The sequence below is a fragment of the Fundulus heteroclitus genome, chromosome 7 (genome assembly GCF_011125445.2).
Source record: "Fundulus heteroclitus isolate FHET01 chromosome 7, MU-UCD_Fhet_4.1, whole genome shotgun sequence".
NCBI lineage: Eukaryota > Metazoa > Chordata > Actinopteri > Cyprinodontiformes > Fundulidae > Fundulus > Fundulus heteroclitus.
In genome coordinates this window covers 33425930-33450030 of record NC_046367.1, presented here as the reverse complement: position 1 = coordinate 33450030, position 24101 = coordinate 33425930, and the positions used below count along the sequence as shown (strand labels likewise).

General features: G+C 40.0%; 1 protein-coding gene across 1 annotated transcript in view; it reads right to left on the bottom strand.

The window, feature by feature from the left end:
• Positions 1 to 24101, bottom strand: part of ranbp2 (RAN binding protein 2) — a 43186-nt gene that overhangs the window by 18686 nt on the left and 399 nt on the right. The window contains 19 exon segments of the mRNA XM_021323734.2: positions 2 to 1270; positions 1363 to 1457; positions 4073 to 4214; positions 4471 to 4554; positions 4658 to 4879; positions 5012 to 5143; positions 6977 to 7114; positions 7204 to 7365; positions 9369 to 9492; positions 10028 to 10224; positions 12226 to 12407; positions 12492 to 12651; positions 13576 to 13716; positions 13887 to 14082; positions 15966 to 16108; positions 17546 to 17776; positions 17914 to 18066; positions 19523 to 19634; positions 19712 to 19779. Of these exon segments, the coding sequence (XP_021179409.2) occupies positions 2 to 1270; positions 1363 to 1457; positions 4073 to 4214; positions 4471 to 4554; positions 4658 to 4879; positions 5012 to 5143; positions 6977 to 7114; positions 7204 to 7365; positions 9369 to 9492; positions 10028 to 10224; positions 12226 to 12407; positions 12492 to 12651; positions 13576 to 13716; positions 13887 to 14082; positions 15966 to 16108; positions 17546 to 17776; positions 17914 to 18066; positions 19523 to 19634; positions 19712 to 19779 (3951 nt within the window).

The window sequence follows — 24101 nt, the reverse complement described above, 5'->3', positions numbered from 1 at the left end:
GAGCAAACCGCGCTGCCAGCGAGTCCGAATCCTTCGAGCTTTCCTCCTTCTTCTCTTGCCGTTTCTGCTTCTCTGGCGACTTGAGCTCCACCTTTTGCGCCTCCTCAAACTTGGATTTGAAGAGAGCCGCCTCGTCCACGGTTTTGAAGCGGATGGCCAGCTGTTCGGGCTTGGGCTCCTCGTCTGCGTAGTCGATGGCGTTCCACACCCAGGACTTGTCTGAGCCGGCGTTGGGCTTCAGCAGCATGTCCGAGGTGATGTAGTGATTGGCGCAGATCTTGAGGACCTGCTCTCTTCTCATCAGGAGGCGGACCTTCCCCTTAGTGTTGTGCTTCAGGATCTTGACGTTGCCGATCCCTCGTTCTTTCCACTCTTTCGTCTCGGCGTCGAAGCGGTACAGCTTTGCCCGGTTGCAAAACATCTCCTCCTCCTCCTCCTCGCCCGTTTTCACGTCCACCTTGTCGGGGAGCGGGACGATCGGCTCAAAGTGAGGGCCGTCCTCGTCCTCCTCGGCGTGGGCGCTCTCGTCGCTCTCGGCCACCTTCTCCAGCTCCGCCATCTTGTCGACGCCGAACGCCGGGCCGACTGCGTCGCCGAACTTGAACGGCTGGTCCGCCTTGCCGAACAGACCTCCCGCCGCTTGGCTCTGAGTGGAATCGGCAAACGAGAAGCCGCTCATGTTCTTGTGACCGAAGGTGAAGATGCTCTGCTGCTCCTGCCCCGGCGGCTTTTCTGGAACAACCCCGTCGGTTTTCGGGGGCAGGTCGGACGTAAGGAGGCCGAGCAAACTTTCACTCTGCCTCGTCTGGGAAGCAGAGAAACCCAAATCTCTTTCCTGGGATTTGGCAAAGGAGTTGAATTTGAAAGCGGGCGTGGATGTGGACTGACCAACGGCCCCTGCTCCAAAGCTCGGCACTCTGGGGACTTCGGCCGCAGCCTGCTGGCTGAAGGAAAGCCTCCCAAAGTCCACGGGCTTCCCCTCCATACCCTTCGGTGGTTGGACAGGGACTACGGAGGGCTTGGTGAAGTAGCCGGGCTCGGGCAGAGTTGGGTTAGTCTGCTGAGCGACGCTCTGGCCATAATATTCCTCGCTGTAGGGAGAAAGAAGGCCGGTGGCTTGGGATTCAAACCGGAGGGGGGAGCCGAAAACTTGCTCCTGCGGCGGGTAGATGCAGGGCGGGGCCGTCTGCAGCGGAGGCGTGTGAGTGGGCGGCTGGTAGGCGTACATGTGCTGCTGCGGCGGCATGCGGTTCACGCCGTACATCGGACCCTGAAAAGAAAAAAATAGAGGAAAAAAATAATAATAAGTACGACAGTAAAGGTTTATTTCTATATGAATGGGTGTTAAATGCTAATAATCACCTTGGTGGGGGTTACGTTTGCAGCTGTCCGCAGCAGATACTGAGAGTTATAAGCAGGAGACTGGTTGTAATAAACAGGAGGGCCTGTGGTGGCAACTTGAAAGAAAAAGAAAAACAGTACAATAAACTGATTTTTTAATGGCTATGTACAGCGACTTGCAAAAGGTATTGATAGCCTTAAACTATAAGAATATCATGTTATCCTTAAAATGTGTTATATTTTGTTGCATTACAACCATAAACTCCAAAGTATTTAATTGAGAGGCTGTGTGATGGACCGAGAAGACAAAACAGAACTGATGTGAAAGGAAAGAGGCGCTTAACTTCATAAGCGTTTACACCAGGGGTGTCAAACTCATTTTGGTTTAGGGGCCGCATACAGCTTAATCTGATCTCAAGAGGGCCACACGAGTAAACTCATTGCAAGATTAACTAGAACTAATAAATGTGGACCTTTTGTTGATTTTTATATTAATTTCACTTTTACACAATATACTATGAATAACCTCAGCGTTTTTAAGAAAAGTATGTGCAATTTCAACAATACTTTTACTCAGTTAAACATTTACTTAAGTGCATTATGCATAAGAACTGATCACAGTGATTATACAATGTTGAAAAACACTTTTTTCACATATTTTGGAACTTAAAAACACTCTCCTGCATGACAAAATACACCAAACAGATAAAAATTAAGAAATTATTTAAATTTTTCCACACCTGAAGCTTAATCTGCTAATTAAAACACAGCGACCCTCGTGGACAATATAGGAACTGCAGATTTTTAAACGAAGTACATGTTTTTTTTTCCAATAATTGTTTTATCATTATTTTCCTTTTATCTCCTCTTTCTTTCACCTTTTGTTTTTTTTTCTTCTTGTTCTTCCTTTCCTCTACTACTTTCCCATTGTAGTGTCCATATCATTTGAGATTTTCCCCCGCATGAATCATAATAAAACTATTCACATTCATAAATCAAGCGGAGCACTATGGCAAAAGCAGTACTGCTCCACTTTTGAAAATCAAATCTAATGAGCTCTTTTTGGCATTAAGACAACAATTCTTATTGCCACATTGCCAGACAGGACACAGGCCGGATCCGGCCCGCGGGCCGTATGTTTGACACCCCTGGTTTACAGCCTAATGCAGGAATACGCTGAGGTCCAAACGAGTCTCGTAAAATGGGTCGCAGGCTTTAATCTGGGGCAAAAATAAATAAAAATACCAAAAAAAAAAAAAAAAAAAAAAAAACGTAGGGGGGCTTGTCTATTCCCACTTCTTACAGCAGGTGGTGATAATGTCTTAATAATGTCGAGTAATGAGAACAGACACTCACTGTTTCACACCATAACAAAATAAAAATGAAATCTAAAATAGTCGCCTCTATTATTTATCTTTACTGCCTTAACTCTGGTGTGTTTTAGGTATGCTGCAGGCCCTGAGGCACCAATTCTGTTAACGTATTAATATGGAAATTACAATCAAGGAAGTCATCGTCTTGTCATGTGACCCCACTGTGAAGTTTGCAGAGGAAAAGCCTTTCTCACCCGTCTAGTGCTACCAATCGCTATGAGGCTGGACTCTCTGGTTAGACGGAGGAAAAAACAGAAACAGACTGGATACTAGACCGGACCTCAGAGGGGATTTATTTACTCTGGAGCTGGAGGCCATCAAAACGAGCGAAACCAAACATGGAGCACGTCAAGTTCTTCCGATTAGTGCAAATTCAGGTTAATAATATTAGTATTACACCTAAAGTATAACTTACTGCAGCAAAAGTTTAACCACAGGACCATTTTGTTCAGCATGTAGCCATTTATGGGTACTCAGAAAAAAAACCTAATTATTAGAATTATTATTTTTTACCTTGAATTCTGTCAAATTGCACTTATAACACCTTTTCTGTCGGTTTAACGGATAAAACACTGCAAAAACGGATCTAAAAACAAGTAAAATGTTCTCAAAGTTAGTCTATCTGTCCTTGATTTGAGCCAGTAAATAAGATTATCTGCCGATGGAATGAGTATCTTTACCCCTAAAATAAGATAATTAGACATCCTGCACTTGAAATAAGATGATGGAGATGAATTGTTCCTATTTTAAGTGGAAAAATCTTACTCCATTGGCAAATAGTCTTATTTACCTACTCAAATCAAGGACAAATACACTCATTTCATGAAAATTTTATTTATTTTTAGTTCTGTTTTTGCAGTGAAGTTGCAACTTACATTGTTAGTGGCAGTAAAACGATTCCAAGCTAAATTTTCATAACCAACATGCACAAGAGTGTCAAAATATTGACTGTTCTGATTGTTGTTTGAAAAAGCAACTGTATATAAAAAAAAATAAAAAATAGAGACATTTCCTTGACTCGGGTTACGGTTGTCAGTAAGGGGCAATTTTGGATCCTGAAGAACCATTTTCATTGTAGCTGTGGTTGTAGGGTCAGTGTCTTTTTTCTGCTAGTTTTCCACCAACACCATGTTTTGCATTAATGCCAAAAATGTACATTTAAAAAAAAAAAAACTGTTTAATAATTAGATGGCAGCTGACAACAGCACTAGATTTCATTAAGAATTGGAGCAAAGAAACTTAATTGTTATGCGCAGATTGTGCAGATATAACCAATGAAGTTTGGGGTTGTAATGTGACAAAAACGTGAAAAATCTGAATACTTTTGCGAAAGAGAGAGTAGCTCTATTAACACGGACCTGTTAGGGGGGCGCCATGGTAGGGCTGGACGGGGGTAAAGGGCTCCTGCAAGCTCTCCGCCCTGTAGGTCTCACCGTACATCTTATGATGAGGAGAGCCGGAATTCACTGATGCGTTGTGTTTCAGATCATGAACCTCATTCTGGGGGAGAAAAAAGGTAAAACTTGTAATGCATAACATTGGTTTATGCTTAATTTAGCTTTAAATTTCACTCTGGATGTTTGTTTTAGACGTTTTTCTTTAGCTAAGCTAACAAATTGAGAGCAGCATCAGCTGTTCTGACATTTTCTGCATAAAACTTGCAGGTAATCTGTAGTTAAAATCATCTTTATGTATATATTATTGCTTTTTAGTCTTTATGCTGCCAAGACATAGTGTTTAAATCTTTAGTGCTGACCTTGAGGGCTTCCACTTGCTGACATAACATCTGAAGGAGACTTTTCTGGTCCTCAACCCAGTGAGGTGGCGTCTTTGGTGAAATCTGAACAAGAAAAAAAAAAGAGGCATGTAAAAAGTAAGCAAAGAAACATCTTTGATCAACCAAAATATGTGCCAAATACATAAAACTCATGGTAGGGACTCACCAGTCTTTTGGAAGGAGAAACGATGCTTTTGCTCGGAGAGGGAGAAGCAAACTTAATGTGCGAGATGGTGGCGCTGGTTTCTGAGAGGCGAGCGGGGCTGGAGTGAGTCGGCCCTCGCCGAACCTCCAGCTCCTCCTCTTCCTCCAGGTTCTCCCCGGTTTCACCCAGCTGCTGATTTACATCGTTCAGGAGGTCCACCACTTCCTCCATGGACACAGGAAGCTGTGAGGCAACAAGTTAGCAAAGAGGCCCAGAAACAAAAGGTGAACATAACATAACATGGTTTCAGGTACAGTTCTCAGAGGGAAATATTGATCAAAATGTCTTTGTTTTAGCTCTTTTCATGATTCAAACCTTCTCGATGTCTTCTGCGTTGGCATTGTAGATTTTAGACAAGTAGTTCCTGAACTTCCTTAGAAAGGTCATACACCTGTCCTGGGTCTCCTCCACACCATTGCTGGCCTCTTCTGCCAGGCGCTGATATATCTGAAGACAAAGAAAAGTTGTGCATTATAGTAAATTGTAATAATAAAAAAAAAAAAAAAACTTTAAAAAGAAACTGTCCCCATGTCCAAAGTGCGGCCCGGGGCCATTTGTGGCCCCTGGACTGATTCTGTGTGGCCCCCCCAACTGCATTTGGTCTACTGGAAAAATTTGGCTGATGGGGATGGAAACATTTTATTTCTATTAGGCTAAAATTAATGCAGACAGATTTTCATCTTAACGACTGAAAACATCTGGTACAACACAATATATTCATGTTTTAATAACCACAGCTTTTACATTCTATTTAATTTCATAGTAAATATGACCTCATCTGTCTGAGGACTTTAACTCAGAGGCAAATTTTTGTGCATTTAACGCTTTTTTTCCATCAAATTTTTATTGAAATTAGTAAAATTCAGTGTTTTAAAATAAATACCGACCCAAATCCAGTTCTCATATTGCGAGACCAAAAATAATTCAGGTTTCTTTTATTTTCAGGTGAGTCTAACATAATTAGCAAACTGCTTGACCATCTTTTAATAAAGCAAATGTGCAAAACCCATTTTTAGCTTTGTAACTACAGTGATTTAACATCCTTTTGCTTCAGAAACTCAAAATAATTTGTTTAATTGAAATCATCATATTTTGTGAAGCAGGTAAAAGAATCACAACATCATTTCTGGGTTATTTTTATCTTTATTATTATCCATTTTTTTGGCCCTCGAAAACTTTTGACTTCAGAATTCCGGCCCACATGCCAAAAAGTTTGGACACCTCTGCTATAGACCTAAAGGAAATTACTGACAGTCCATCAAACAATAACTTTTTTCTTTTCCCACACAGGAATTGCTAGGATTTTTTTATTTAATTATTTATTCTTTCCTCTAAGAAAATCGCCCATAAAGAAAACAACTAACATTGATATAAGAAATGTCTGACCGCTGCTTTTCTACCTCTCTCCTATCACCAACACTGTTATAAAACACCTGCAGGGAAGCTGCAGGAGCAGACAGCCTGACTAACCAGCTGACATCAGCTTGTTAAATCCAATATTGTATGCAGGTCAGTATAGCAAAAACGTATTATCTTAAACAACAAGCCATTAAAATGTTTTTCCCCCCCCCAAGAATTTACTACATTCTATGTCAGTTTATGCATTAAAATCTAAATATATATACATTTATTAGCAAAATCAATTGGTACTAAATAGGAATAATTGCTTCCTTGTTTTAAAGAAAAGCAGTTAGATCCCATTATACACTTTTAAATCTTCTAGTATAAATACTGGAGTAATGCGTTGTGGATCATAAAGCAAGAACCAGATGCAACAACCACTTACAACAGCACAGAAAGTTTATGTAACGAGAACTTTACAGCTGATATATTAAATAATTATTTTACTCTTTAACAATGTATTATGGGAAAACCTGCTCAGTTATATAACTTGTTTCACTTATATTACTTGTTTTTGAGTTCACATAAAACTAAAAAACAACATGTGATATTTTGCTATAACTTGTTTTAACTTGTGGTGGGAACCTATGACAATGTGTTGTGGGAAAGACTGATTCTGTATTTCTTATTTTGCTTATATTTGCTGTATTCTGAGTGCACTCATATTATTTTGCTTCGCACACTTGCTACTTTGCGTGTGTGAAGAGCTAATTGTTTTGATGTGCTGTATTCTGTGGGGAATAATAATAAATGTGTGCCTTATAATCTAACAGAAACAGTGTTTGAGTTCTTATTTGTGTTTGCCGATCTCTCCCGATCCTGAAGTAAACGTTTCATAAAACAACAGCCAAGCTTACGCTCTGATCCCTGCTGTTTTACCTGCGCTAAATGCCAGGTGGACGACATGTTATTGATGCTTTCCAACGTTGCGATCGCCTCCTCTGTTCTGCCTTCGATGTCCAGAAGAACAGCGTAAGCGATCTTGGCCTCCTCTTCGTAACCTTTCACAGAAGAAATCTGTGAACAGAACACACAGCAAACGTCGGTGAAGCTTCACTTCCCGTCTCCACTTGCTCGTTTAAAAAGTTGCGGGGTCTAACATTAACCTGAATGTCCTTGGATGTAAAATGTATAAAGAGGGGGTCCAGCGGCTCTGCTATTCCACGTCGGAGTTTTATTTTCTCCAACATGGGCATCGCAACCTGCCAGTAGTGGACGCTGCGGCCGACGTACTCCTTCTGGTCGTAGTAGGAGTTCAGTCCATCGCCCTGCGTTATTGAGCAAAGACATCCAGATATCAGAGAGTAGGCAAGGCTGCCGCATTAGCATAAACGCAGGACTAGAAACGCCTGTTTGACACAAACCATTTCTTCAGCTGCTATAAACCCCACCGTGAACACAAAAGACACAGCGAAGGAAACGCGCGCGGCTGTTTGAACCGTTTGCACTTAATCCTGCCGAGCAGCTGGCCAGGAACAAACGGAAAGGAGCAGCTGCCAAGACACGGGCGTCCGCACAGTTGCCGACAAGCATTTCCACATGTTTCTGAGCCAGCTGTGCAAACGGCTTCGTGACGTATGTGCATCTCGACAGGATAAAGTTGGTTACATTTACAATAGGGCTGAACAATTAATCGCATTTTCAATATAATCGCGATTTAAAAAAACGCAATTTCCAAATCGCAGAGTCTGCAATTTTTGGCTATGTAACAAACAGGGAATTAGACACGTCCATTACGTGTTGGTAAAATGTTTAAAGTGGGTTTGCCTCCACATGGAAGGGAAGACAGTTGCAGCAGTGAGATAATCTAATTTTATTACTTGTATTAGAGTTTCTATAATCATACTGTTTGCCAGAAACTTACAGGAATCTTACCACAGCATTAATTAGTGGTGAATCAGTTTAATACATAGACTTGCTTGTTGGTTGCACTTTATGTTCAACAAGGATTGATGTCCAAATCAACTAAAAGCTGTTCTCTTGAATAATATTCTGATTAATAGAAACATTAACAATTCTTGTTTAAAATAGTCCTTGTTTACAAACATCTTTATTTAGAAGCCATTTTTGTTGCTTGTGGTTAATGCAGAGAAAAGTCAAAATTGCAATTTTGGTTGAAATATATTGTAGGCAGAACACAATCATTTATGCTTTGAGTTTAGATGCTGTGGGTCTTTTAGCAACTAATTTGCACAGCGAGGAAATAAGTTGATTTATTGTTTGTATATGTTTAAAAAGACATGATAAATTAAACTGGGGAGAAAAAAAAAAACGCATTAAATCGCAATATTAAGAAAAAAAATAATAATCGCAACAACATTATTTTCCAAAATCGTTCAGCCCTAATTTACAAGCGCCTGGCTTGAACATTTTCACATTTTGTCAGGTTACGACCACCAACTTCAACGCGTCTCATTAGGATTTCATGGGAAAGACAAAAAGCAACGTACTTTTAAAGGGCAAGGAAAATAATAAATATATATTTTTTAACAAAAATATGAAACTGACTGAATTCAGGACTGTGCTTTGACTAGGCCATTCTAAACCTTAATTTACGTCCAAGTCATCCCACTGTAGCTCTGGCTGTATGTTTAACCTTTTGCAAGGTGAGCCTCTGGACCAGTTCAAGTCTTCTGCAGATTATCTTTTAAGATCTCCCCATTTAGCTCCATCAACGCTGGCCTGCTTCCTGGTCTGTGCATGATGCTGCCACTACCTTTGCCATACTCCAAAAAAAAAAAAAACCCAGACGTTTTTAGTTTTTTCTCTAAAAAGTCTGCTTCCTTGTTGCCACTCCTCCTTCGAACTTATTGCCCATTATTGGGTTGACAGGCTCGCTCACATGAAGTCTGCATCTCTGCAGCTCCTGCAGTTACTACAAGACCTTTTGGTTGCCACTGATACATTTCCATGACCCGCCCCTTCATTTGAAGGCAATAGGTTGCAAACATTTTTTATTTAGGAGTATCAGAGTTAAAAGGGGCTAAATACAAATTCAAAACCCACTTTTCACATCATTTCCAAATTATTTCAAATATAATTCTCCTCCCACCTCACTATTATGCACTACTTTGTGCTTTTGTTTGTCACACAAATACCCCAAACACAAAAAAAAGGAATCAAAGCTTGTTATTTTACATCTGAGATGTGGTGAAGGTTTCTTCCTATTAAAAAAAGAAGAAAACAACAACAACAGCACAAAGAAAGCATCCCCAGCAGCTTAATAGGCTGAACTTAACCTGTGAGTATCAGTGTGTGTGTTTGAGCGTACCGTCTGGCTGAGACTCTGCGCCCAGTGGATGACCAGCGCCGGCTGAAGCCCGTGTTTCTCCCCGGCTCTCAGAGTGCTCAGTCCGTGCTGCACGACCATTCGCAGCTTGGCCGACGTCAAAGGACTGCAGGGAGGCAAACATTAACGCTTTTAAAGCATTAAAGCATTCAAAGCTAAAATTCAAGGCAGAAAACAGAACATGCACTTTAACAAAGATGAAAGAAAAACTATTGTAATGGGTGAAAAAACTGCTTTTTAAAATGCAAATTTTGGAGCAATGTATTTCTTTAGCCCAGTCACAAATGTTCCATTTTAAAACAGTGGAAGACGTGGGCAGAGTCTCAAATCCTCAAACCTAATGTCCCTTCATAACGAAATCATCCAGAGAGCAGTTCTCCTGTTATTTCTGTGTTTCTGTAGTTAATGAGAGTGAAAGGAGACCTGTGCACCCTCACAGAAGCCAGCAAAGTGTGCTAGCTCTGTAAAGCCTTTCAGAGAAGTCTACCATTAGTTAGAGATGAAATTACAAATGAAAAAGAAAATATAGTCAAACGCTTTGTTGCTCAAAAGCAGAGGTGCTCCATTTTCTGATTTTTGAAATCAAAATGTTATCCTGTGTGTCTCTGGTGGTGCAGCAGCTAAGGCTTTCTGATACTCACGCTGCTCGTTTGTGGATGAGGCTGTAGATGGCGTCCCACCACTCCCTCTGTCGGTCCGTGGTCAGGAGGCGGAGGAGAGGAAGAGGGAGGCAGCGCGGCTCGAAGAGCTGCTGCTGCCGGGGGCTCAGGCTGCGGCCGATCTTCGCCGTGTCCTGGAGCTGACAGCGGCTGCAGAAAACCACTCCGTATAAAAACACCTGGACGAAGAAGGCCAAACAGAGGAAAGATATTTAGGGCCGATTCCTGCTGTTTGTCCTCCTGCCAGGTGGCATCAAATCAATACAATACAAAAATGACAAACAGGGCAAGAAAACGTGAAGATTAAACATCATAAAAACAACATTTCAGACAAGCTTTTAAATTCTAAACATGAAACTCCATATACAAAATAATCACAATTTTAGAATGTAAACTTGCATCCCAGTAGCTACAAAATTTCACAATCTGATTAAAATGTATTTGGATTAAATAATTGGATTGTGCCGTTTATATGGGCTCACAATCAATCCGTTCTAGCTAAATAACAAAAAACAGTAAACAAAGCAGCTTCATATGAATTTCCTCGTCCTCCAGTTGCCCAGGCTGGACTTGCCCGAGGTTTTATTTATGGTTGAAATGTTTCAAAGTAATCAACAATTTTGAGCTTTTATTTTTTCTAATAAAAAAATTATTGGGAGCCCGACAGTTTTGCTTCTGGACGTATTTCCATCACTCACTAACAAATATGTTACGTTAACGTCAGGTGCACATACACACACGGATAACTTTGCCACATTCGGGATAAGTTGAGCCTGACGAGCGTTTACGCCGACTGATAATCTGATCAACGTGCCTATAAACAACCCTTCTCCTTTGGATTTCAATTTCATTCAGTCTGAGTTTAATCTGATCATCATATTCTAATTAGCTCGTTTACATGACGCATTTTTATTCCGATCGGCCATTTATTCCCATTACTTTTGTCCCTGTAAACGGAGCTGCTGACTGCGCTCTCACAAGACATATTAACGCACACGCCACGTACGCCTCTTTTGGATTCATTAGCCAATTTGCTGGTGAAGATTCTCAGTCATCCAGGTCATGGTCATTCCAAAAAAAGTAAAAAAACAAAGCAAGTGGGCTTTCTCAATTCAAAAGGTCTAGATCAGGGGTGTCAAACATACGGACCGCGGGCCAGATCCGGCCCGCCGAACAATTTAGTCCGGCCCTGTGGCTAAATGCATTATCGTTATAATTTTTTTTTTTTTTTTTTTTCCCCCCAGTGTCCTGACTGGCAATGTGGCAATAAGAATTGTTGTCTTAATGCCAAAAAGACCTAATCAGATTTGACTTTCACAAGTGGAGCAGTACTGCTTTTGCCATAGTGCTCCGCTTGATTTATGAATGTGAATAGTTTTCTTATGATTCATGCGGGGAATATCTCAAATGATATGGACACTACAATGGAAAAGTAGGAGAGGAAAGGAAGAACAAGGTGAAAAAAAACAAAAGGCGAAAGAAAGAGGAGATAAAAGGAAGAGAATGATAAAACAATTATTGAAAAAAACATGTACTTCGTTTAATTGAAAATATGCAGTTCCTATATTGTCCACGAGGAGCGCTGTGTTTTAATTAGCAGATTAAGCTTCAGGTGTGGAAAATTTTAAATAATTTTTTAATTTTTATCTGTTTGATGTATTTTGTCATGTAGGAGAGTGTTTTTAAGTTCCAAAAAATGTGAATAAACGTTTTTCAACATTTTACAATCACTGTGATCAGTTATTATGCATAATGCACAAGTAAATGTTTAACTGAGTAAAAGTATTGTTGAAATTGCACACTTTTCTTAAAAGCGCTGAAGTTATTCATAATATGTTGTGTAAAAGTGAAATTCATGTAATATAAAAATCAACAAGTCCACTTTTATTAGTTCTATTTAATCTTGCAATGAGTTTACTCGTGTGGCCCTCTTGAGATCAGATTAAGCTGTATGCGGCCCCTAAACCAAAATGAGTTTGACACCCCGGTCTACAGTAATGATGAGTACCAAGTTTACTTGGTACCTTTTGAATTGAGAAATCTTCCTGGAGAGGAAGCGAAACGTCTTCAACTACGGAAAACAAGTCCAGTTGCTTTGTTTTTTTTTACTTTTTTGGAATTAGCAAATTTAATTTTGATCAGAAAACACACGGATGAGCTCTTATTTTATGGCAGCTTACCTCCAGGTCCAGCAGGCAGATGGACTCTGGTGCATTTGTGTCCAACTTGGAGGTTTCCAGGGTAAGCCTGGGGAACAGCTGCTGCAGCCAGTCCCTCATGGGCGGCCTCTGGTCCAGGAGAGTCCACTGCAGCCCCAACCAGCTCAGATGCTGCAACTCACCACTGTGCAACAAGATGGAGCCTACAAAAAAAACAAGGAGTTATTACTGCAAAGGAAAGTATCTCTAGACCTTCTGATAGTCCAGGCAGATTTGAAGATTTCTACCGGTGTCAAACTTGGCCAGCTGAGGGAGCTCTGGAGCCAAAGAGCAGAGAGAGTGGATGTCATCGTTGGCAATGAAAGAGGAAGCGGGGAAAGCCTGCGGACCCCAGAGGAGCTCAAACAGAGAGTCCTGACCGCTACGGTTCCCAAACGCCTCCACCACCTGCACAAAGAAACAGACAATCACGACATCTGAACCTAGAAACAGATCTTTATGGTATAAAGTAGGGCTGAACAATTTTGCTAAATAATCTAAATGCGATTTTTTTTCTTAATATTGCAATTTAATGTGATTTTTTCCCCCAGTTTAATTTATCATGTCTTTTTAAATATATACAAACAACAAATCAATCTGTTTCCTCGCCGTGCGGATTAGTTGCTAAAAAGACCCACAGCATCTAAACTCGGAGCAGAAATTATTGCGTTCTGCTAATGATGTATTTCAACCAAAATTGCAATTTTGACTTTTCTCTGCATTAACCACAAGCAACAAAAATGTTCTCTAAAAAAAGATGTTTGTAAATAAGGACTATTTAAAACAAGAACTTTTAATGTTTCTATTAATCAGAATATTATTCAAGAGAACAGCTTTTAATTGATTTGGACATCAATCCTTGTTGGACATAAAGTGCAACCAACAAACAAGTCTATGTATTAAACTGATTGACCTGTACTTAGTGCTATGTATGATTATATAAACTCTAAAACAAGTAATAAAATTAGATTATCTCACTGCTGCAACTGTCTTCCCTTCCATGTGGAGGTAAACCCACTTTAAACATTTTACCGACACTTAATGAATGTGTCTAATTCACTAATTGTTACATAACCAAAAATTGCAGACCTCTGCGATTTAGAAATTGCGTTTTTTTTTTTAAATCACGATTATATTGAAAATGCAATTAATTGTTCAGCCCTAGTATAAAGAACCATTAAGCCAAAAAGATAGGGGGAAAAAATTGCAATAATTTTGTCTCAACTGTTTATGGTGTAAATTTCAGTCAACATTTTACATTTTTTTTTGCGTGCACGTTTACACATTCTATACGAAAGCTGTTATTAAGAACAAGAAGAGAAATGAGCGGACCTCTCTTATTAAAGTGAAAGCGTCGGTGCTCAGATTGAACAGCATGTGTCCGGCCTGACTCTGCCGGTCGTTGGCCAGCAGCTCCAGGAGCTGCGGGGCGGACTGGTCCCTTTTGGTCACTTTTGCCTTTGGTCTGGGAGCCTGGTGGAAAACCAAACAAAAAAAAAAGATGGTAAAGCAAATGTCTTTGTTAAAAATAGTTAAAAATATAAAACAGCGATACATATGTAAGCCTAGAATATATTAATAAACGTAGTAAAGTTAAAGAAAAATCAACAACGCAGGGCGGCTGCAGAACGACCCTCGAGTACCTGGTAGGCCAGCAGGTAGCAGAGGGCGGCCAGGTCGATGACGGCCCGCCAGGTCTGCTGCCGATCCTGGGCCATCTTCAGCAGCAGCGTGGCAGCGTGCAGGTACAGGTGAGCCCGCATCTCCACAAACACCTCAAAAAGATCGTCGGTGAAGCGTGCCGCTACGCTGCTCATCGCCTGCATGGCTTGGTCAAAACTGCACACAACGACAAACAAAAAGCAAGAAACGTGACTCAAGTAAAAAGGTAACACACGAGTAATAATTGAGGCTAAGCAGGTTTATCTATAGAGCCCCATTCATAGACTAGGGCTGAACAATTAATCGCATTTTAAATATAATCGTGATTTAAAATAACGTAATTTACAAATCTTTGGCTATGTAACAAATAGTGAATTAGACGCGTCCATTAGGTGTTGGTAAAATGTTTAAAGTGGGTTTCCTCCACATGGAAGGGAAGACAGTTGCAGCAGTGAGATAATCTAATTTTATTACTTGTTTTAGAGTTTGTACAATCATACAAAGCATTAAGTACAGGTCAATCAGTTTAATACATAGACTTGCTTGTTGGTTGGACTTTGCACTTTATGTTCAACAAGGATTGATGTCCAATTAAATTAAAAGCTGTTCTCTTGAATAATATTCTGATCAATAGAAACATTAAAAGTTCATATTTAAAATAATCCTTGTTTACAAATATCTTTATTTAGAGGCCATTTTTGTTGATTGTAGTTAATGCGGAGAAAAGTCAAAATTGCAATTTTGATTGAAATATATTGTAGGCAGAACGCAATAATTACTGCTCCGAGTTTAGATGCTGTGGGTCTTTTAGCAACTAATCCGCACGGCGAGGAATAAATAAATAAAATCGCATAAAATCACAATATTAAGAAAAAAATAATAATCGCAATCGCAGCCCTATCATAGACTAGTTCTTTAAAAGGGAAAACCTTCCAGCTTCGCTTTTGATCAATGTGTCAAACGCTTAGAAGCGTTGACTAAAAGCAATTGCAGAAATAAAAGCCTCAATCTCGTCCTTCAATGACTCAGTAAACAGATTTTGATAGAAAGCTGTAGTAAACAACGTTGAAGGGAGCCAACAAGCTCTTCTGGACATCTCAGGTTTTTAGGGCGTTTGTTTCAGAGCCGAAACCAAATGCTGCATCACCTCGTTTGGTTCTGGTTCTGGTAACACTGAGTCAGCGGTTCGCCGAAGACCTGAGCGGTCTGCACGGTTCGGATCTGCAATGCAACTCAGGAATGCATTTCAACGCAGTCAGTGCCTCGCAGACGCCACAGAACCTGAGAATAGGTCATTCATCATCTATAAAGCTCTGCAAACAGATACGATTGTGGCTCGACTCAAACACGAGGACATTAAATTATATGAACAACATCTGAACCTGCATTCCCTTGTTCATATGACAAACCAACACAAAGTAGTTCATGATGACTGAAGCGGAAAGAGAAAGAAAAACACGATTTTCAAAAAAAATGTTGACAGAAAGAATCATAAAAATGTGATGTGACTTTCTATGCATCCCCCTTTACTCTCATACACCAAAAACTCTAGTGAAACCGATTAAATACAGTCCACCTACATTTAATTTCAATAAAATACTCTTGTGAAATTAAAACAGAATCAGCAAAAAGGGAACTTAAAGTAAAATGTTCTTTAAATTATTGTATTTGTCCTTGATTTCAGCAGGTAAATAAGATTATCTTCCAATGGAATGAGTATTTTGACCCCTAAAATAAGATAAGTAGATATACTGCTCTTGTTATAAGATGGAGATAAACTGTTCCTATTTTAAGTCTGGAAAATCGTATTCCATTGGTGGATCACTCAAACTCATTTCAACAAATGTTTACTTACTTATAATTTCCTTTTTGCAGTGAGATGATTGCTAGAGAACAAAAACTGCAGAAGTATTTCTTTTTTTTTTTTTACTAAAAACACAGAAGCAGCTAAATAGTAAACAGTTTTGTTGGGTACTTCACATGCAGCATATAGTTAAATGTAAGCATCGTGGGTTTCATTTCTTAAAATACGCCGCCATCAGCCCTCGGACCTGACCTACCTCCTGAAAGCCTCCAGGCTTGGCTGCACGCTGCTCTCAGACAGTCGGATGCGCAGCAGGCTGCAGTGAGCCAGCAGCACCTCTCTCTGGAGACGGCGACACATCTTCTCGTTACTGGAGACGTTGGGCTGGGCCAGATATTCCTGAAAACAGAAAACGTTCATTCTTCAGGGTTCCTACAGCATAAGGCAAGTTAAATTCAAGACTTTTTAAGACTTTTTAATGCCACTTGAAATAAAAAGTTAAGACCAACTTCACGATAAACAAGATAAACCTGGTTGCGACAACTTTACCCAAATGTTAATTTTCACATAAACCATTACTTTCTGGCCCAGTAGACACGTTTAAAATTTTGAAAAACATTCCATATAGGAAGAAAGCTAAAAAACACACAAATTACAGATATATTTTTAACAACTACTGACCTGAATTCACAAACGTTGTTTTGTTCCCTACTAAAATAAACTATAAATCAGTTTTTAAAACCACTACATAACCAGTGCCAACTCTTTCTCGCAGCTATGGTCCAGTTTTTATTGGTTCCGCTATCGGGACGGAACCAATAATGGTTACATTGAGCCGCTTGGTAAATTTAAAAAAATTATAATTGTGTCAATTATTTTACTGTTTGGTAAGGATTACAAAAATAAAATCCTATTTATGACCTGGTAACAATTTTAAGACCTAAGAAAGACTGATTTAAGACATTTTAATGCCAATTAAGGCCTTAGTTTTATATTACAGAATTCAATGCCTTTTAAGACTTTTTAAGGATCCGCAGGAACCCTGTATTTGGGCTTTTATTTCTACGATCAACATTAGAATCCAGTGAAATTCATAGTGTAGAATAGGGCTGGACGATATAGAAAAAAAACATTGATAAAATAGAAATCATAGAATAAAGGAGAAAACTGTAAGCGCTGATCGGACTCCACAGGGTTCCTACAGCATAATGCAAGTTAAATTCAAGACTTATTAATGCCACTTGAAATAAAAAGTTAAGATCAAATTCACAATAAACAAGAAAAACCTGAAGAAAGCTAAAAAAAACACAAATTACAGATATATTTGAACAACTACTGAACTGAATTCACAAACTCTGTTTTGTTCCCTACTAAAATAAACTATAAAATCAGTGCCAACTCTTTTTCACAGCTATGGTCCGGCCGCAACGGTTTTTATCGGTTCCGCTATCGGGACGGAACCAATAATGGTTACATTGAGCCGCTTGGTAAATTAAAAAAATTATAATTGTGTCAATTATTTTACTGTTTGGTAAGGATTACAAAAATAAAATCCTATTTATGACCTGGTAACAATTTTAAGACCTAAGAAAGACTGATTTAAGACATTTTAATGCCAATTAAGGCCTTAGTTTTATATTACAGAATTCAATGCCTTTTAAGACTTTTTAAGGATCCGCTGGAACCCTGTTCTTAAGGCCCGCTGTTTTCAGTTCAAAACAGCATCCGGGTTAAAACGGTGCTGAAGGCTAATAAAAATGTATGATTATTTAAAATTACAGATGTCCAGACTTGTGAAATACGGCGCTGGCCAAGAGAACGGGAGCGAGTCCTGACCTGTAAAGTGTTCAGCTGCACGTTGTACCAGTCCAGGCTGTGGCGCAGCAAGCCCTTCTTCTCCGTGGCCAGACAATGTTTGACGGCCTCGTCCAGCCGGCCATCCTGGCAGAACAGCTGAACCAGCTTCACGTTGACGTGAGCGTCGGCAGGCCGCGCGGCCAGCTCGGCCTGCAGGAGGTCGAACAGCTGGTTCCAGCCCTGCTGGCCCTGACGACTCAGCAGACGCTCCTGCGTGGACACAAACAGACGGGTGGCAGAGAGCTGAGAACAAAGCAGCTGTTCACGAGTGCGTGCCAGAGGGCTTGTAACACAGCTGTGAGGCGACAGCAGGAAAGAAAGAAAAAAACAAAAAGCACAGCTCTCACCTTTAAGTTGAAGACTTCTGGGTAACCGGGCATGAGCTTTGCAGCTTTCTCCACCCAGAACTCTGCTCTGCTGTCACAGTCCTCCTTACTGACCAGCAGCTCAGCAACCTTCAGCACCAGGTCTCTCTGCACTGGGTTCAAGTCCACCGAGCGCTGCGTAAAAAACAGGAGCTGACGTTAATAAGAATGTTTAACAGGATAGCTAAAGATGCAAATTACAACCGGTGTGTTAGGAGGCAGCTAACACAGATTTTTGGTGATTTTTACACCATGTATTAGGGCAATATGTGTAAATGCACAGTGTTAGTGGAAATTCATATTTTGGGTTAGATATTAAAAAGGAGCCTTCACATACATGTAGGTAAAATATTTAAATGCCTCTCTCTAAATTTTACAAGTACAAATTTAAGGCAGATTTATGTTTAAAGAGGTAATCTTTTAAATACGAAACAAAGTAAAATAAAAAAAGGGGGGGGGGATGTGGGACACAAGAGGCAAGGACATAAGGGAGGTAGGAGAGAGACGGAGCAGCACAAGGAAGGAACTGAGGCAGAGGAGAAGCAAGGAAGGAGACAAAGAAAGAAGGGGCCACGCATTTTAACAAAGGAACAAGAATAAAAGTCTGTAAACACAAACTTCTACTTTGGTTTTAACATGAATCCAGACTGAGAACCTACTGCAACATCGGCATATTCAGGCTTAAATCGCTAATTGAATAGTTTCCACTTTCCTTATTCTGTTTATAACGATCACAAGTTCATTTCCACTAGATTAATTCCTTATTGAAGTACAAAGCCGTAAAAAAAATTGACATAATAAAACAAAAAGGACAAGGGCACGTTTCCAAAGATCTTAGAAAAACAACAATTTTCTCATTAAGTTGAAACCAGGTTATACTTTAAATAAACAAACGCAACTAAAGGGTAGCACTTTTTTTTTGTTCTTTAGTTCACTTTGTCGTGTATAAAAATAAAAACTTTGCACAGATGATGAATAAAAACATCCTTTGCCTAAAGGGAAACCTTTAAGTTGTCAGTATTGCAGGTGTAAAATGGCCAGCACAGATTTTAAATGAAAAACATCCAACAATCACAGCATTTTAGAGGAAAATCTTCCATTAAACAGCTTTAACCTCGCCCCCTTTCCATCAAGTATATTTAAAGAGAAGACTGTTGTGCGCCTGGTCCACAGGTGATGCTTCAGGACGGAGCGATGCTTTTTGACCCGGCTCAGTTCACAGCCGTGATAAAAACATGGCTGAACATAAAGCAACATAATCGGTGTCGGCACGCTTCAGCTAAATAAGGTGCGTTAAAGGTCCACACTGGTGCGACGCACCCATCACTAACAATATTAACCAACCCAAATGAACCTTTTTTTTTTTTTATTTATATTTATTTATATTATTTATATATATATATATATATATATATATATATATATATATATATATATATATATATATATATATATATATATATATATAGATATATATATATATATATATATATATATATATATATATATATATATATATATATATATATATAAAATGGATGTCCAACACTAGATTAATCCACCCTCGTTAAAGTCAGAGAAACCTTCCTACCTTGTAGCAACCGATGGCCTTGTTGATCTCTCCCTCTCGTTCATAGAGCTGTCCGAGGAATTTGTGTGCTTTGGGATCCCGCTCCTGCACTTTGAGATACTCCGACACGTGCCTGGGGGAGAACAGGAGACGCCAGCCGGTTACAGTCGACGCCAAGCGGCTCACTTTGTCCGCGACGGAGAAACCTACCTTTTTGCGAGCTCATATTCTTTCGCCTCGTAGTACAGTTTGGCGAACAAGAATCCTTTGACCGGTTTCTGGGAGAGAAAGAAAGAAAAACGGCAGCAGTCGTTATCTCAAAAAAAATGAGGACATCACGGTCAGCCGGCCTTTCTGATCCGCCAAACTGGATTTAATACACAAAAACAATAACAAATGATTAATTTAACTCGTAAGTCATGAAGACAGATTCCCGCAGCCACGTTGTTTGCATTTGACGCCGGACCCAGAAAAACAAATAAGCCAACTGCAGCTTGATTTCCAGGATACATTTACTCACTTCTATATATTAAAAGAGTTAATCTGGTCTCATCTGATGACATATTTTCTTGTACCAGAGTCTGATCTCCTTATATAACCGAAGGCTCACAGCTCAGTACTCTACTTTCACTATAAACCGCTGTCATCCATGGGATCGCTGTTAACCTTCAATCCATAAAAGATTAAATTTACGCAGAGTTAAACCCGTCCTGAGAGGCATTTCACACAATCTAGCCAAAAGGAATATCCTCTACATTATTATGTTTTAATCCATCCTTCGTTTAGCTTCACAAAAGCAGAAGTAGATGAGGACACGTGGTTTTTATTATGTGCAGCTAGTCTGCATTGCAAAAACGGATCTAAATACAAGCTAAATGTTCTCAAAGTTAGTCTATTTGTCCTTGATTTGAGCCTGTAAATAAGATTATCTGCCAATGGAATGAGAATCTTTACCATTAAAATAAGATAATTAGACGTGCTGCACTTGAAATAAGATGATGGAGATGAATTGTTCCTATTTTAAGTGGAAAAATCTTATTCCATTGGCAAATAGTCTTATTTACCTGCTCAAATCAAGGACAAATACACTCATTTCACAAAAAGGTTTCTTATTTTTAGTTCTGTTTTTGCAGTGTGCTCCAGACCAGCCCATCAGGCAGACTTAGTCGATCCTGCAGCACATTGTTTAGAGCACCGTCAGGACTCCTTCTGGGCTCGAGAAGCGAATCTATGACCTCAGATCGTCTCTCTGGAAGGAAACTTTAAAACCAGTCAGTCAAGTAGAAGCAAAGCCAGGTGAGCCAATGGAAAGTACTGGAGGTAAAACAAGAAACTAAACATGGAGACATAAGCCCCGCGGCAGCAACCTTAGCACAAACATGTGGTAGCACTGATGCCTCCCAGCAGGAAGCCTGGGGTCTGGCTGCATGTTCTCCCTGTGCATGCGTGGGTCCTCTCATGGTACTCCGGCTTCCTCCCAGTCTAAAACCACAACTTTCATGTTAATTAGCCTTAAGTCTGCCTGTGTGCGTGCATGGTTGTCCTGTCTGGTTCTGTGTTGCTCTGAAAGGAGCAATGATAGTCGGAGATAGGCGCCAGAAACCCCCCACACACGGATAAATGTTACAGACAGTAACCGAGTTTCCATCCAATTCTCACACGAACTTTTAAAATGTCGCAACAAAAGAAAATGCAAATCAGTCGCGTTTTCATCTACTGGTTTGTAGCGAATGAACCAGGCGACGCAGATGTTGGCTGTAATAAACAGAAAGTAGGGGTCCCCAACTACAGATCAGTAACGGAGCGAGGTCTAAAAGAATGTGCCGATTTTTAAAAATGTTTTTTTCACGGATGAGACTAAGAAATGCTTGAGTGTCTTCGTCGCGCCACACTGTTGTAGCTTCCAGCTGTTTGAGCGTTATGGTAACATCCAGGAAAGCGCTGGCAGCAGACACAGCGGAGCAGTCATGTGACGTAAGTGTTCGCTACGTCAGGACTGATCCGACAAATGTGTTTCCGTCGCCCGATTTGCTCATTAAATGCTTTTTCAAAAAGGTAAAAAAATAAAATAAATTCACCTCAAGTCAGCGTAAAAACGTTTGCAAAACTTAGTCATTCGAAATTTGCCGTTTCCATTAACCTTTTCTAATGCGATGCTTCAAAATGGGTATTAAAAAGACTTGACGTAAACACGGCTACTGGATGGACTGATGTTAGTTACCACGAAGATTAAGAGTCAATTATTTGAGGAGTCAGACCAACATGAACCTAAAAATATAGGTTCATCAATAAATCATCATAAAACAATCCAGTTTACTCAATATTGAATCTTGTTAAAATACAGAAAAGTAAAACTAAACCCACTCAGCAGGTACTATATGTTGTGGGCATCATGTTTATTAAACTATTTACGTGTTAAAAAAAACATGAGGAAGTACACGGTAAAAGCAGGAACTTTGATTTTAGATGCATATTTCTAAAGCTTGTCATTGCCTTTAGGTCAACGCATTTCACGTATTTATGAAAACGGGTGGGGGGGATTGTCTTCCCGAAATCGTTTGAGTTTTTTGCAGCAAATTAGTAATTTCAGACACTACAGATAAATCAAAAATAACACCTTTAAATTGTTTTGTCTTCATTTTAAAAATGATCAAACCCTGTTTTACAAGTGCTGAAACGACCTCTAACACCAACGTACATAATTAATTACCAGGCAGGAAAATATTCGACAAACGTTTTGAACGCTCCTCTTAAAGCTACAAAAGAGAAATCAGAGTCAGCAGGTCTGTTTTACTCCTCCTTCAGTATTTTCAGACTTTAAGCGAAAGAATCGTCACGCTGACACAGACGTCCCATAACTTGATGCAAATAAATTAAGACGCAGTGCATTTGATGCCAGGATTGGGAAATCATCGGCCAGGAGCAGCATGACACACAGAGACAAACTCAACGTCCAGCCATCATCTACACCAGCTCGTCTGTGCAGGGGGACCTGGTGCCCTGCTCCAGGGTGACGGGGCGGGTGGTGGGGAACCGGACAACCTATACGCCACAGAGACACAAATGCATGCACCATCACACCTAAGAGCAATTTAGAGAGACCAATTAACCTGACGGGCAGGTTTTTTAAGAGAGTGGTAGGAAGCCGGGGAGCCCACGCATGCACAGGGAGAACATGCAAACTTTATGCAGAGAGGTCCAGGGATTTGAATCCGTTGCTGTGCACAAGCAGAAAGTATAATCAGAAACGTCCGTATGCATTAGCGATAACTGTGCAACAGAAATTAAGGATCAAAAGTAACGTGCAAGAGTGGTAAATACACAAACCTGTTGGGCCAGACATTAAAAAAGGAGCGTTTGCAGGGTTTCCTGCTACACATTTAGGTGAAATATTTAAATGCCTTTCTCCACTTTACTATAAAATACTAAATTTGGGTACAAATTTCAGGCAGATGTGTTTAAAGAGGTCAGCTTTAAATATGAAATAAAGGGGGGGGAAAGGAAGGGATGTGGGACACAAGAGGCAAGGACATAAGGGAGGAAAGAGAAGGAGCAACACAAGGAAGGAACCGAGGCAGGAGGACAAAAAAAAAAAAAAAGAAGGAACCAGACAAGGAAAGAAGGAGTCCAGCTTTTTAACAAAAGGTACAAGGAAAAAAAGTCTGGAAATACAAACTTCTACTCTGGTTTTAACGTGGATCCAGACTGAGAACCTGCTGCAACATCGGCATATTCAGGCTCAAGTGGCTAATTGAATAGTTTCCACTGTCCTTACTCTGTTTATAACGATCACAAGTTCAAACCCACTGGATTAATTCATTAATGAAGTTTAAAACCTTTTAAAAAAAAGCTGTCTACTGGTAGGGTCACCGTGGCTGCTAAGGAAACAAACTTTATGTGACATCTTGATCCTGGTTTAATTGAGCCATAAAAATCCGAGGAGTTTTCTTCCTTTAAACACCAGCACAGACTTTAGATCTGCTGTTTGCATTCTCTGGCATGAAGCTAAATACCGCATTTCACAGCATCATACACTTATAACACACAGTAAAGATGTCAGCGTGGCGAGAGCTTTATGAAACCTAAAGGCAACCGCGCATTTCCAGGCAAAACGATGACACTGAAGATAGCATCCGATTGGCAGCTCTTAAAGGGCTACCCCACCTATTTTAAAGGCTATAAACTAGTTAAAAATCAGCCCTGGTGAAAAAACTTGAGACAAATACCCGAACTGATTTATTATTCGATAAATTAAAATATTCTAATACCCAGTTACTGATACTTAAGAGCGTAAGAAATAAAGCTTTAGCTGACATATTGTGCTTTTCTATAAGCGTGAAAATTGGGCGGTTAAAAGTTTGAAATTTAATAAATGTGGGTTTAAAAAAAAAAACAAGTAGAGATTTAAACTATCTGAAATCATCAATATGTTTGAATTACAGATGATTAAAAAAAGGGGGCACTCCTGGTTTCTTTAAGAGCAGCAAACTACCCCCTTACTGCTCTGATCCTGAAGCTAACTTCTTAGCCGTGAAGCCGGCGAGGCTGCATGTGAGGAAGCTAGCCGGGCACCGCTAACGTTGGTCCATCTTTTATACAA